At 46.5% G+C, this 15,486-nt stretch overlaps 3 protein-coding genes across 3 annotated transcripts in view; 2 read left to right on the top strand and 1 right to left on the bottom strand.

The window, feature by feature from the left end:
• T265_14617 (hypothetical protein) overlaps positions 1-236 on the top strand; it is a gene marked incomplete at both ends in the record, with an annotated part of 6,700 nt that extends 6,464 nt beyond the window's left edge. Inside the window, one exon of the mRNA XM_009174431.1 lies at positions 34-236. Within this exon, the coding sequence (XP_009172695.1) occupies positions 34-236 (203 nt within the window). The remainder of the gene's footprint in view (positions 1-33) is intronic.
• The window catches only part of T265_08573 (hypothetical protein), a gene marked incomplete at both ends in the record, with an annotated part of 24,337 nt that extends 16,789 nt beyond the window's left edge, over positions 1-7,548 (bottom strand). The window contains one exon of the mRNA XM_009174418.1: positions 7,371-7,548. Within this exon, the coding sequence (XP_009172682.1) occupies positions 7,371-7,548 (178 nt within the window). The remainder of the gene's footprint in view (positions 1-7,370) is intronic.
• T265_08572 (hypothetical protein) lies at positions 1,819-12,015 on the top strand (the record flags this gene model as incomplete). Its single annotated transcript, XM_009174417.1, has 4 exons — positions 1,819-2,043; positions 8,401-8,598; positions 9,956-10,295; positions 11,729-12,015. The coding sequence occupies 4 exons, from the start codon at positions 1,819-1,821 to the stop codon at positions 11,944-11,946; spliced, it is 981 nt and encodes a 326-aa protein (XP_009172681.1).
• Between the last annotated feature and the right edge of the window lie 3,471 nt (positions 12,016-15,486).

Raw genomic sequence — 15,486 nt, forward strand, 5'->3', positions numbered from 1 at the left:
TCGTGCATCCTAGCTATTGCCTTCAATGCATAGCTCCTTTTTCAACCCCTCTACTTGACAACCCACTGACAGTGCTGGATTTATGCACCAATTTACCAGCTCGCGCGTGCAATGCGAAGCTACCTACCCCCCCCCCCCAAATCATCGGTGAACGAAACTGCGGCAGCTACAACCAGTGTACGACGAGTACGCGGTTATTACATCTGACAATGATGATGAAAGGATGCTATGATGGTGGTCAGTGTTTGTGTTTCGCTTTGGTTTTCAAAGACGTCTTCACTTGTGGCGTCAAAAAGACAACACTCCATCTCAAGGACCACGTGTACCAGGTTGTTAGTTGCAACCGTGGCATACACAACTAACAACCTGGTACACGTGGCCCTTTAGACTGAGAGATATGCCTTTTTGACGCCACAAGTGACGCAAATTAGCAAACCTGACTCGATCTCCTTAAATTTATTCACTGGTTTCGTCCAGCACACTTCGGTCAGAGGTACTGCGATTACTGGGGTGTGTAAAATACTCCACAATCTCCAGTGCTTCTCCTTGAATTGCAACAGGCATGCTCTGAAGCATGAATTTACACTTTGGAAGTGCAAGGCGCACGCTAAAAATGGCATGACGGTAGTCAGTTTATTCAACAAGACTTTTGCTCTGTCTTCAAAGAGTGGAAGCGACCGAGAGGTGAACAGTCCATGACCTAACAAGGGAATATAAAATCACTTAGTAAATCCAGTCAGGCCGAAAACTGCTGCCTTTCTGGTGGGGGAGTCCCTGGACTCAACCCACCAACAGCCAAAAAAAGTGACAGAAAATTCTCAATCTGGCAGTCATTGGCGCTCCCGCATCAAAGTTATCACCTTCAGTGCGTGGCTGCTCGGACTAGAACAAACTGTCACTGACAAATACTTGGTTCTGTCTCCGCCGCCGCCCAATTTTGGGCGACTGAAACTGGAGCAGCTGAAACCAACATGCCTTTGTGCATGATTCATAGCTGATAAACTGAACTGGACTGTGTTGATGCTGCTCTTCGATAACCCGTCTCAAGGTGAAGATATGGTCGACGCCTACTCGATCAGAATGAACCCCAGGTTGGTCCTTACGGTCTCTCCCGGTAATCAATCAACCTGAGCAAAATAACGCCAGTGAGCATCTCATCGGTTGGTGGACACCACGTAGTCAAACGATTTTCACCGTTCTGGATTTTGGGATTGCAGAGTAGCAGTCTTTGATCGACTCACATTCCATTGACCATGAGTTTCGTGTATTATCCAAGATAATCACCAACTGGGTCTCAGCTCGCTACTTTACTTATGCATTAATGTTTCCCGCGATCACAACGACATCTAAGCCCGTTGTAAAAAAAAACCTAGAGCGCTGTAGAAACTGAATTCCGACATCTAAGTTGTAAAAAAAAACCTAGAGCGCTGTAGAAACTGAATTCGGTAGATTCACATCTACAATCCGTTGAGGCATAAACAGGGAGCAATAGACTTCTCTTTCTCGAGATTTCTTCAAGTAAGCTACCAAAGAAATCGCGCTCATGTTACTATCATCAAGTATTCAGTCAAGTAGAAGTGCTTCTGCTCGATGGTTTAACAGACTACCTATCCCGGTGTATACAGCGGTCTCCGTGTCACAAGAGAGATGCAGCCGGAAGCGGGAGGCGAGAGAAGGGGTGGTCAGTTCAACTGCATCCTGGATACTTTTTCCTGACGGACGAACTGGTTTGCAAGGTAGCTTATTATCAATTCTGTTTTCGAAAGACACAACATCAAACAATCAATTTTTTTCTGTTTCAGCTACTCAGTTATACTAATGGTTCGGATCACTCCAGAGCTTGTAGAGAACTCCCCGCAGTTTACCAATGCCATAAAGGACCGCGAATTAGACCTAAGAGGGTACAAATTCCCTGTTGTGGAGAATTTGGGCAGCACTCTGGACCAGTTCGATACTATCGACCTTTCGGACAATGAAATCCGAAAGCTAGATGGATTTCCCTTGTTAAGGAGACTAAAGTCTCTTATTCTCACAAACAATAAGGTATGTATTCACTCCGCCTGTTTAGGATGTCTTGTTTCCTTTGTGATATTCTCATTCTCCATTTGTTTCAATCTATGCCAAAGAGCGCCTTTATGTGCATTGGGTCCTAGTTAGAACTAGATTAGGGTTTTCTTCTGTCTCAATTTTTTGTCGCTGATTATCCGTTTGGTAGAACGCTTTTCACGAGGAACACAACCCATATTCGACTTTTGAGATTAGTGATCGTCATGGGTTTTTTTGGGGTCATTCAGCATGTCGAAGTATGACAAATATCGTTCGAGTGGACTGCAACAACTTTATTGTTCAGCTGGTCTAGTGCATATGACAACTCTACGACCTCGCTGAGTGTCATTCAACGACACTGAAAGAAAATGACGCTTCTGTCCGCCCATGTTCCACGGATCTACATGGGCTCTCCAGAAATGAGCTGAGATATTGGCGGGACTCCTTGCTTGGAAGAAAATACCATGGCCTTAAGACAATTCGATTCCGCGTAGTTCGGATGTTTTCCTCCACTGGACAGATGCAGCTTCTCGCTTGTTCCGTTTTACTGAACCCATTCATTTACACAAGTCACCTTAGCTGGATAGCTGACTGTTGACAGTAATCGCCAGAGGGCAGCTGGAATATCGAGTCACGCACTTTTAGTGTTGACTGTACAACCACCATCAGTCTTTCACTACTCCAGTGACACGGAATGGTGGTGTACACAAATCGAGTGGCTGGCTCAACAGATGGACTGACAAGGTAGAGTTATTGAGTAAAGTTACGGTCCATTTTTCTGTATTTTGCTTTCAAATTACTGTTACCATACTCATCTCATAAAGACCATCCCTTCGTGAGGACCACTTTGCATACCCCCAGAGATTTCCCCCATCTTAGCAGATGGACAAAACGTTCAACATACTCATACTTCATTAACCAGCCCACCGTTCTTAGGCGTGACAGCTTATTCGTCAGGGGTCAAGTTTACAATGTTGCCATGTGCTCCACGTTATTACTACAAGGGTCAGAAACCTGGCCGCTGCGCGTTGAGGACGTCAAAAGTATTTCAGTGTTTGAACACTGCCCGAGTCTGGTAGAAGCACCGGATCGGTATTGCTGAAGTACGTCTAATGGTTTTAGCAGAAACCTGCCGCTGCGCGTTGAGGACGTCAAAAGTATTTCAGTGTTTGAACACTGCCCGAGTCTGGTAGAAGCACCGGATCGGTATTGCTGAAGTACGTCTAATGGTTTTAGGAAGAGATAACTCGTCAACGATAGATAAAATGATCACATTCCATAGGCTGCGCTGACTTAATCACGTGTTCTTTATCGTTAACAAATCGTCCAACTGCAACACCTTTTCGGTGCCTAGCTGCCATGTCACTCGAAGGAAGCATGAGGGCCGGGATACTGCCAGGTTGCCCAAGCCTAGACAGGGGCAGTCGAGAGGCAGAGGTCATGTTCGAACCACGAACTTTCCGGTCAGTAAATTCGCGCTCTAAATACAGCCATCTCGTTCCCGTTCCATATAACCGTTGACCGATTCCTTCAAGTAACTCTTTTACCACAACTACTTGAGGAGTGGAAGCCGGCCAGGGGATATCAGACGCTGACTTGGCAACGAACTATGACAGCCCATTACCAGCAAACTCAGTTGCGATGGTCATTGCCGTCTCTGTGGATGGGGACCCGGAGACATGAATGGTTAGAGACATCGTCAGACATGGCCCAGTAACGCCATCAATGCGTGCTCAACTGAGCTGTTGCCTTCAATACATAGCTCCACGATCTCCTCAATGAAAAGTCCACCGACACCACTATATTTGTGCACCGACTACATCAGCTGCTACTCCCAATGCGTAGCTGTCTAACCCATCTCCCGAAGTCATCGGTGAACGAAACTTTGGCAGCTAGAACCACTGTACTGCTAGTACGCAGTTGTTTGCAGTTGATGATGATGAGCCCACGACTTGCGTGTAGGCTTTTTGTAAGGCTTTGTTTTCAGGGTACGAATCAGTTCATAATGGACTACGTATCCAGTATCCTTTAGCTGCACATCGGAACGAGATAGTCGGTCGTGGTTCTTATGACCTAGCGGATAGTAGCTTGTCTTCAGACGTTAAAATCGTTCATAACAATGAGGCGTCCATGTTCACGTCTATCATCATCATCATCATCATCATCATCATCATCATCATCATCATCATCATCATCATCATCATCATCATCGTCATCATCATCATCAAAAGTATAACATCAGTGCTCAACATTGATGCTCTGCTGCCGTGCAGTTCACCTTTATGTAAACCAAACGTCTCAAAACACCTGCCTGGACCATCGCTTTCGCCCGTTTTGCCACTCGGAAATCCGTATACGCACTCACAATTGCACTGTATTTGTTTGCTTGAGGTCAGGATGACAGGAAGTTTGGATGTGTGGACGTATCGCGGAGGTAGCGGGTAACTGGACTGCAAATGCTGTCTGTAACCTTGATTGAATTTGCGGATACGTACAGCGTAAAGTGCTGTGGGGACAGGATTGGCCAAAATGCTGAAGCATTTCTGATCCAGCAACTTGACATCCCGTTGTACGTTCGCGGACAGTCTACTGAATTACTGATAAATCTGTTCGACGTTGGAAGTTTCATTCAGGATATTTGCGGCGTTTCACCGTGAACCAACTGTCCGTATCTCCAAACTCCAACTGAGTTTAAGGACGACCTATCCGTCCCCACTGTGAAGAAAGGCTAATTTCACCGACACCAAACAAAGAACCGTTTAGGACTTTCTCATCCTATCTTGAAACAAATGAAACGAGTATTAAACGCCATCAAGATGAGAGTTGTCATCAGAACTTAGTGGTATGGTGATTCGGATCGGCTGTGAATACCACTCAGTCAATCATATGATCGATCGTTTTCTCTTTTCAGTGCTTCCAAATAAAATGTATCCACGCCCAAGGTTAAAATGGACTGTCTGACATCATTGACCGAAGTAAACATTATATCGAGCATTTTCGGTGATAAACGGATGATACGAAGTGTATCACATTTTTTCCGTCACAAAGAGACTGAACCTCATGTTGTGTGTGCCTCCGCGACCCATTAAGCTATACTAGTGGGTGTCCGTGCGGCATTCAGTCCCTCATACCAGGTCGGTCAGTGGTTTGGGGTCTGACCAACGCAGTCTAATGGCCCCCGAGGTTGTGGGTTGGAGCATGCGTGGTGGCTTGTTCTACAAAAATGGTAATGCGTTTGCATTTTCCGCCAAACGCCGCTGCCTTGTGGCCAAGCTTTTGAACCAAAGGCTTTAGTCGGGGAGCCTAATCGTTATCCTGTTCAGATTTGATCACCCTGGTAATATCCCAGCCCACGTACAATCATATGTATGGCAACGAAGCCTCAGTGTTGATGATGATTTGGAGCGCGGATTTACTGACCGGAAGGCCCGTGATTCGAACCCGACTTCTGCCTCTCAACTTCCCCTGTCTGGGCTTGAGCAATCTGGCCCACCCCTCGTGCTTCGTTCGGGTGGCATGGCAATTAGGCACCAAAAGGGTGTTACAGCTGAGTGATTATCTTAACTGCTTCTGTCTGCTCGTGGGCAACTTGTCGGTATCTCGGCCCTTCTCGCTTCATCGGAGTGACATGGAAGCCAAGCTAAGAACAGTAGACACACTACCCAATAAGGAACCACGTGTAAGGTCGGTCTGATTGTACATCCTAAGCGTCGATAAATGAACCAGTCTCACAAGTCAGTAACCTGGCTAAGGACATAGGTTAGACTCTGGGTTTGTACGATTCTGACATCAAAACCGGCAGTTCTTCTAGACAACTTTCTTATTTGCTTCCTACCTCGATGAGCAATAGGTTCGTTCCTTGCTAGCCCCTCGACGTTTTCTGATGTAGTAGTTTGGAACAAGTTTTCGTCTTCTCTTTCACACCTAATTAGTTAGTGCGAACTGGATGACTTCCGAATTGAATGACAGTAGTTCCTCTTCAAGGACGGTGCGTATGCAAGACAATAGCCTTTTTACGGAGAGAGAGAGGCGGGTAATACCTCGTACTGGGATTTCGTATTTTATCCTAAGCACCCATGCAGTACACAAGGTGTGAGATAGGGCGCTAGTGTGCCGTACGTTGTGCTGATAGATATCTGTGTGCTAGTGACTATGAGGGAGTCCATAGAGTCTTCACTCCCAACGAATTCAACATGCCGTAGATTTTCAGCCATATTGCTGTTCAAGTTAGGGATTTATAATCCCGTATTCCAGGGGTTGCGACTACCTGATGGCCCTCCAAAACGGGACAAAACCGGTGAGGGGGGGCTGTCTGCGGAATTTGTGCGTATCTGAAGACCGCTAGTCTTTGATACTCTTTGGATTTGCGTTTTGAATAACGGTTGTTGTTGTTGTTGTTGTTGTTGTTGTGGAGTTTTTCGTAGCACCCGTTGTGCATATGCTTCTCATCAGATTTCGAACAGACACTTTCGAACTGGGCTCTGTGAGACACTGCGACTGTTCTTGAAAAATGCGCGTTTTATTTGAGCTACTTATGCCACAATCAGTAGTTCAAACCGTTTTTAAGTTGCATGCGCAAGACTAGCTGTCACGTCGCGGATGTTTTCATACCGATTCGTTGATGTCGCCTCATCTGGGTGCTCAGTATTTGCACAATGGCATTGAATTTTCGAAATCTACGGCGTGTCCCTGTTGGACTAAAAGAGCTAGGTAATTGAGTTCAGCGTACGGGTCCAATCTTTTGAACCCCAACTAGGCATTCCGGGGTATCAGCGATGTTAGGAAAGTATTCCACCAGACTTTTTCCGCCAGAGGTATGATTGCTTCAGCGGACAATCAAATTCGGTGGACTGGAAAAATATGAACGTAGATTAATATGATTTCGGGTTTGAGCATATATGCAACAAAATGCTACATTTTGGCGTAAAAAGTTTTATTCCATTCGCGAAGGTTTTGTATCTAAGATCATTGTGCGGCTAGTGCCCCCCCCTTTCATCCGTGAGGGCGGAACGAGTTGAAATATAAAGTTGGAAGACAAGTAAGTGATACCAAGCCTATGCAGGTTGAAGGATGTTGGAACTTCGCCTTGATGACAACAGAGAGTAACTAGTGATACTGTTGGAAGCATGTCATCAGTGTTCAACACTTACGCTTCACTGCCGTACAACCATGATCTATTTGAAAGCCTTATTGTAAAGAAAAGAGTAAAGGTGGACGGGGGGTGGACTTAGTGCTAGCTTACCACAATAATTCCGAGGTGTCTACACTTCCAGACATTCACTCAGGTGATCCTCGTAGAAACTGACAACAAGAACGCCACTGACGTCGGTTGGCAGCCATATCTTGTAGTATCTCCAACCAGACACAGTGAGGACCACGCGGTCCCCATCCTGGAAGGTGAGTAGTACCGACAGCACCCAAGCGTTTCGTGATCTCCTTCATACTCCTCTGCCAAGTCAAGGGTTGGCCACCTCTCTGTTTACGCCACTCTGAGTTGGGCATTGAAAACAGCATTCTCCTCGGCAAATGATGGTTAGGCATACGCAGCACATGTCCCAACCAACGCAGCTTCTGGTGCTGGACACATTCTTCAATGGAAGTACCCGTTGCACAACCGAAAACTCGGTTTATAACTGCCTCGTTACGGATTCGCCAACACCAACCCACAGGAGCTATGGTTCTGAGACAACGAGTGTCGAACAGCTGAAGACTTCTCAGTTCCGCTGCCCGAACAGGCCAAGTCTCACAGCCATACAACAAAGGAAGAACGTCTAACTCTACAATAATAAAAAGCAAATATTCCTGACGCCATAATGAACCGTTTTGTGGTCTGCTAAGTTGTCGGTATCTGCCTAATCGCATTCTCTGTGGTCACAGGGGATCTGTTTCGTTTTTGTCAACAACTTAGACACTTAGATACTTCGCCGGAGCTTGCTTTCTCCATAACGTCGTCCTTTTTCTTGCAAACCGAACGGGAGGGGGCGAGATGGCTCAGGTGGTTAGAGCGCGAATTTGCTGACTGACCGGTCCGTGGTTCGAACCCGATCTCTGCCTCTCGCCTTCCAGGCTTGGGCAACCTGGCAGTATCCTAGCCCTCGTGCTTCTTTCTGGTGACATGGCAGCTAGGCACCGAAAGAGTGCCACAGCTGAACGATTTTTTTCTAAGCGTAACCGGTTCATATTAGGATTGTTCTGTTAGGTGTACATTGGAAGTCACCAAAGTACATTCCTTATTCCGTCTTGTTTTTTTCGTCCAACAAGATTCGTCTGCAGGCTTCTTTTATGGCAGTACTCCAATCTCACCCAACCTACAGCGTACACTTGTACTACCTTCCTTTTGCCTTTTTTGTACAGATCGTCCGGTTGGCCGAAGACCTTGGACAGCAAATTCCCAACCTAAACACGCTCATTCTGACTGGGAATGCATTTTCGGAGCTGAAGGAACTCGAACCACTGTCTACCTGTGACAAACTGTCGTTTCTCAGTCTCGTCCATTGTCCGGTCACTATGCGCGCCAATTATCGATTGTTTGTGATCAGCCGGCTTCCTGCAGTAAGCTTGCTATGCGATGGTTTGGTTGTACTGCGTTACTGTTTATCTACTTGTTGTGTCTTGCTGAACGGTAGTGCAACTCTGTATCGGTCCCTTGGCTTCCTGCTCCGCCCACTATGGTATAGCAAAAGGCACGGTAGCTCTAGACAGCCCTTTCTGGAGACACGGAAATTATTACAACTGTATTTTATAGGGTAGTCACAGTGTTCCACGAGGTCGTGCCAGAATCTCCGTGAGGGGGCGAGAAGCATCGAGTCAAAGGTGCTTGACTCGGATTGGCTGGCATTCTGACCAATCAGGGCATGCCTTCGTTTGGCCCGCGTCCTGCACGTGACACATCCATCCAAATGATGTGGGACGGCTTGCCTCCGTACACTACTGAACCGACTTAGATCCGAACACTTATTTCAATGCCTGCTCGTAGTGCCATCGATCTCGACGCTTCTCAACTATTGCGATGGGTTGTTGAGCGGGGAGACTGGAACAGATAGGTCGACTGGACTTCGGAGATGTGTTCAGTGTCGGTGGTATCATGCTCAAGTTATCACACCATTTAAGTATCCGTTGTTGCATCACCGTTCATGATACCATCCACCTTCGATCACTGCTTGTGTCTGTGGAGCGTAGCTCTTGGGCGTGTTTGAAGAAACCGATATGGTCCACGGCCGTTGATTGCTCACGGCTTTGTGTTGTTCTCGACATGCACCTTTTAAGGGTATGTGTTTTAATCTGTGTAAACTTGACCAGTAATCAGTGTTGGTTGTTTTCTGGAGCTTGTTTTGCCTTGCGACAGGTCTCCATTTCTTCACCGAATGGAATGTAGTCGACAAAGGCCTTCAGTTCTGTTCACAACGTACTGCCAACAGGAGAAAACGTGTTCACAGACTTTTGGCTACATGACAAACGCTATCCCGAATTTGAGGAACAATCAAACATTTCTTACCCGCTGAAAATCACTCTTCCTCCTAATCCACATGCTTGTTTCCTGGGTGACCATCAACTTGATGTTCATGAGTTGCTATCCACCAATCCATCGAAATCGACCAATCACCGACAATTCTTTGTGCACAGTGGTTTTTCAAGACAAATCACTACGGGAAAATGGTGTTTCAGCTTTCCTGGAATTAGTCAAAGGCACGGTACAATTAATCATGTACGGCAGTGAGCACTGCGTAGACTCTCTTCTGGGAGGGCTTTTTTTAAAGCTTTAGGGTATCACGTCTTGCATTTCAATAAATTGTGTGTTTTATGGTAACTCTTTTGACTTTACTGTCTACAGAATGTGGAGTCGATCTGGAAAGTGCACAAAATCCTAAGCTACTTCCTAAAACCACCTGCTCTTTGTTGTTCTTCTCAGTTGCGGTTTCTAGACTATCGCAGAGTGACACAGTCTGAACGCAAGCTAGCCCGAAGTATGTTCAAACGTCTTCCCGCCATCGCCGCCACTCCTACTAACGTCGTCAAGAACCCTGTCGGAAAACAGGTCAATGGTTTACCGTCTGATCACCGCACGACCACTGTCAAAACATTCATCCCAGGTGCTCCAATCAACCAACCGGCTAATATGACCTCATCTGGTCGTGAAGAAAATGACTCGGGCTCACGGGGTTCCTCCGAAGCCGGTGCCACAACAAATGAACCCGCAATGCCGCCACCACCTGGCCCCACTCATCCTGGATCCAAAAGACCCGCTTCTGGTACGTCTTCACCTTTTGCCGCTTTCTGAGTTTAGGATTATTAGCGTTATAGGTGCAGTTTAGATCGGTGGCCTTGAACGGGGGTGGTAGCGCCCAGATAAGTGGTGGGATGGCGCGAATGCTCAAGTTGGCTGTAGGTGGATGCAGACAGGTAGGAGAACGGTGAACTCTGAGGCATCGTATCGGCAATTTATGTTCCTGTCGCCTCAGACAACGATTGCCACAGTTGCTTGCATGGAGTTTTTCAATTCGCACTTCGTCATCGCTGCTGGTAGCGTTGTGAGCTTCAGTAGTGCACCTCAAGTGAAAATTCGCAGCTACATCCAATTTTGTGAACCGTTTGATTTCATTTCCCTTCTGGTCCTCGAATGTTCGATGATGCATACCAAGTGGTGTAGACAGCGATCAAAACAAGTCTAGCTGTGAGTTAACTCTCGATCAGAGGCGTAGTTTGATTACAAAAATATGGTTCGCTGAGGACGCACCTGTTTGGGCAACCTTGTAATGCGTTTGTATTCCATGGAAACGTCTAAATACAGTCTGATTTTATTTGTGGTCTTTTAAAAACGCAGAAGATGGCCGTGGTCACGAGTCATCCTTGACAGGCCAGTATGCCGATGCACATGTGAGGATATTTGGTCCTGTAAGTGAAGCCAGTCTATTATGAAAAGTTGAGAGGCATCGTACAGCTGTTCCACCCGTATTGGAAATCGTCCGCAGTGTGCATCTCACGAAACCACAGGGACATTCAAACCCACGACCCCGGATGGTAGTTTGAAGACTTGACAGTTTGGCAATGAGTATCTGCTCAACAGTGCTCGAATTTGGACAGGATATAGCCCTACTCATCCTCCATTCCTGGAGACACGTCACCTGTTGTCTGGCTGCTTAATTGATGATTTCCCATCTCCTGAAATTGCTATTTCACTGAACTACTTAACTCGCTTTCCATATCCACTGTGTACGAACTTCCCCACATGACCTAACACCAGTAAGAGTTCCAGGTCACGTGCTCTGTCCTGTTTGGAGTGACCACTCTTGTGAACGGACTCCCGCTCTTCAAATCAGTAGCGCCTGTCCCCGCAACTCGTCGTCTTTACGTAGATAGCACCAACCGGACTGCTGCACATTTGGTTTCATGGAGACCCCTAAGACAGGCACCAAATTAATGTGTCTGCATGCAATCATTTTCATGTGAAGCTATGGAACCTGGCCATCTTCGTGATCATTACTCTTTTTTTGAAAACATGCATCAACGACTGGTGAAACGTTTGGTTTATGGGTCGCGTAACGTAGTGAGCACCGCGGGACACAGACTCCAGTCCCGTATCGATCATTGGGCACACTCCGAGCACTTTGACTTAATTCCGGAATACAGACGACCATGTCACCTTTTTCCCTCATTTCATCGTCATGCCCATTTTTTTATTCAGGTGGGACGACTCAAGACTTGTTCGCTATCCAAGAAGCGATCAAACGAGCCAAGTCCATGGACGAAGTGGAGCGTTTACATCAACTGCTAAGTAGCGGGCAGTTTGCTGGATTCGCTGCGCAGTGGCAGCAACATTTGAGACAACAGCAGCAGCAACAACAACAACAGCAGCCACAGCAATCACCTGCACCTGAATCTGAACAAAGCGCGGAGCAATAGCTGTTTCTTTGAGCTCGGTTTCCCCCTTTGTGTGACATTGCGTTGTTATCAGGCTGTCTGTTGGTGCCTCTCGATATTAAACTTTTTCTATCTGTTTGTCATGTTTTTCTTCCGTTGAAATTGATTCCTCCGGTTCCACGCTGTCTTCCGCAAGCACTGGACGATCTTCTAAGACGGTGGGAATATGCCGCTTATATCTAGCTGAGTACTCTGAGAATATCGACTTGGGTTTTACGTTTTGTATTTCGTTCGATCAGCAGGGCGACGTGTTCTTGAGAATTTTGGAGGCATTTAGACTGCGCCGTAGGCTAGCATCCCACCTGTACATTGTCGAATGAAACCCGAGTTGTATTCTTCTCCCACAACACGAAAGATGCTCTGAGATATCCAAAAGTAATAACAGGTACGTTAATCAGGGTGTGTTTTCTCGCGTGCTCACTAGACCCTCAACCAAAGCTTATCCTTCTGAAGAAAAAACAAGTAGTATTTGCACTACTGATTAATTGTTAGTAAGTGGTTTTCTGTATCGTGTGTGCTTTTTAGGAGCAATCAGCGTTTCGCACCACGTTCCGTCCAGTAGGCACCAGGCTTCGGCAGGACATCAGCTGACAGTAGCATGTCAACACAATGACCCAAAATCCCGACATGGACTGGTCGCTGTGGATCGGATGTTCAAACATGGTACCGCACTGATTCCTCCTTTGCGATGGGGGTGAGTGCCCGTGATGCGGTACTGAATGGGTACTGAATGGACCCGATTGCAATATGATTAATCACCAAGCGCGTCCATAGGCCATCCGCTCTTAATAAATGAACATCGCATCGATCGGACGGATGTTCCACGTGCAGGCTTCGTGACAAAGATTCTATCCTGATAATAATCTTCCTCTTTCTTCACAGAGGGCTGTTTCAAGCACGTGTTCCTGACAAAGATTCTAGCCTGATAATAATCCTCTTTCTTCACAGAGGGCTGTTTCAAGTTCCCATGCCTTTTGATATACCACGGAGGGTGGAGCGGGAAGCCACGGTCAGCAACACAGAACAGCCCTCGTCCGCCAATCATGCTGTCTACTGACCGTCACGCTTATGTTGAAAGAAAAAACAGGTCAACCCATGAGCTCGGTTCGGTTTAAAACTAGTTAGGTGTCCTGGAGATTCGTGGGCTCTTTGGACAACCGGCACTGGACGAGGCAGAAAGCCTTATCGGTTTTCACCTGTGTCAAGGTCATGACACGACAAACAACTTCCTGCAGGCTGGTTGGTTTTCAAAACCCTGGGTTTATCTGACGGACCGGTATGGAAGAACTCGAATCAGTTGTTTGCAGTATGAATCCCGTGTGATGGCTCATTGCCGAATTCATAGTCAATGTTTTGTCGAAATAGGACGACGGATTCGTCAGGCATCTGGATATGGGGAAGCGTGGAAGCACACTGATGCACTAATTGGCGTGAAACGACAGATGACTGAGTAGGAATTTGGTAGACTACGATTGGGGTCCAAGGGCAGCTCAGCGTTCGAAGTCGTTCTGTAAATGATAGAAATAGAAGATACGGTTAATTGAATCGAATAAGTTCAACGGCACCGCTGTCAACATTGCGCCTGCGACTCGGTGCCGAACTTTACAACACTGGCCAGGTACCTTGGTGGATTCTTGGCCTTGCTGAAGAGATTACATCCCATAGGTGGGATGACGGACTCAGCGGTCAGTAAGCGGCCGAGTAAGAGTTAAATTTTAAGAGTTATGCAATTAGGGACGGAGGATAGACTGATCGTTTGCGTCCACGAGACAAACTCTAATCAGAAAACAGTCATTTGGAAGCACGCGACAGCAATGGAAAAACATGTACATTGTTGGCGAAACATCGGCTACTGACTTTGTCGTTTCTACTGTCAAAGGAGGGCCATTGCTGCAGCCAGTAGATGCGGGAGCCACTCATTAGGTTACGTACACAGAATGTTAACTGTAGAATACTTCGACGTACCTGGGAAATCCCACTTGAATGACGCGCAAAACCACAAGCCAGAAATTGTGGATTCTTGAGATTTATCAAAAGATGCGGTACTACATGTGTAGATTACGTAATAGAAGGGGTACAAACATCAAATTATGGGGGTTTCCGTCTAAACTGTTGCGCGAAGTAGCGCTAGTCCAAATAAAGCCCGGAGAGGATGGAAAATCGATCCTAGTTTACGACACAGGCCTGAGTACAACACGTGGTAACGCAAAATGATCAAAAAGTGCGCGTAAAGGATTGCCGACCAAATTGGTTCGACAAGTCAAGGGTTAAAAGTTCATGAGGGATTCCAAATGCCTATCGAGTCTATGAGCTAGACGCAGTAAAAAGCAGCAGACAAGGGACGAGTTTGACCGGGGGAAAGGAAGTACATTAAAAGACGTTACAATAACAGACGGTCATTATTTATCTTTCGCGCGTGGAGCAAGTCTTCGCAGAAATCTGCGGTGCTGGTATGTCCGATGCGTTATCCACGTCCTATTGAAGGTGAGTATTGCTTCGAAGTTCATGAGCTAGGTCTTTAAAGTATACTGATATATATCAGGAAGCTTCGCTTCAGGATCTGACTGGACAGCTCAACAGGCGGGAACGAAGCTTACACGTTCTGGAGCGGGCAGCGAAGCTCAAATCACCGTCGAAACGTGTGCCCATATTACTGAACATGTCTTGTATAGGTGTCATAGCATTAAAACACGGGACAGGTGAGATATTACTTCATATTTCTTTGCTGGGGACAAAGGGGATCTGGAGTAGGGAAGCTATACTTTCGCACTTTTCAATGTGCACGACAGAGCTTCTTTACTCTCATTTCTGCTGTTTTTGAGACTGTTCTATTACTTTCCTTCTGGTCAATGTTTTACCTCATTACTTGGAATAATTTGTAGCCACATCTCACTCGTTTGAACAGTTTACCCCTTGCCCTCACCCGATTATCTCATTTTACTGGGCAAAAGTACTGTTTTTTTGTAGTGTACAAACGATCTTGTCGATTTGTCGAAATATAGGTAGCAGAGTTCGGAACGGCCGCCAGAAAGGTCGTTTATTGTTGGTTGATCAGATGGTAGTAGATCTGTTCGCCGATGCCAACCGGTTACTAAACTCGGCGAACAGATCAACTACCATCTGATCAACCAACAACAAACGATCTTCCTGGCGGCCGTTCTGAACTCTGTTGGTTGTTCGAATTTGCTTGACTGTAATTGGTTCAATTTCTGATTGGCTGTTTAGTTGCTTGTGCCGGCTGGACGTTGTTGGTTCACAGTGCCGATTGCTGGTTGGCTGACCTTGGACTCTGGTCGGTTTCAATGGTGTGCGGTGAAATAGTCCGAGGGTTGCTCGTCAGACTTTGAGCTGCACTTGGACTTCCAATTGCTGATCCTATTGCTTTGTTACGTGTGCACCCATCATAGGCTCTACGTTGCCTTCTAACCGTTAACAGACAGTTTCCTTGTCTACTGTACTCAGCTACTCGTTGTCATCTGTTAGAGACCAAGGAGACCCGCCATCATTGCCATCATCGAAGGC

Source organism: Opisthorchis viverrini (assembly GCF_000715545.1).
Source record: "Opisthorchis viverrini unplaced genomic scaffold opera_v5_228, whole genome shotgun sequence".
NCBI lineage: Eukaryota > Metazoa > Platyhelminthes > Trematoda > Opisthorchiida > Opisthorchiidae > Opisthorchis > Opisthorchis viverrini.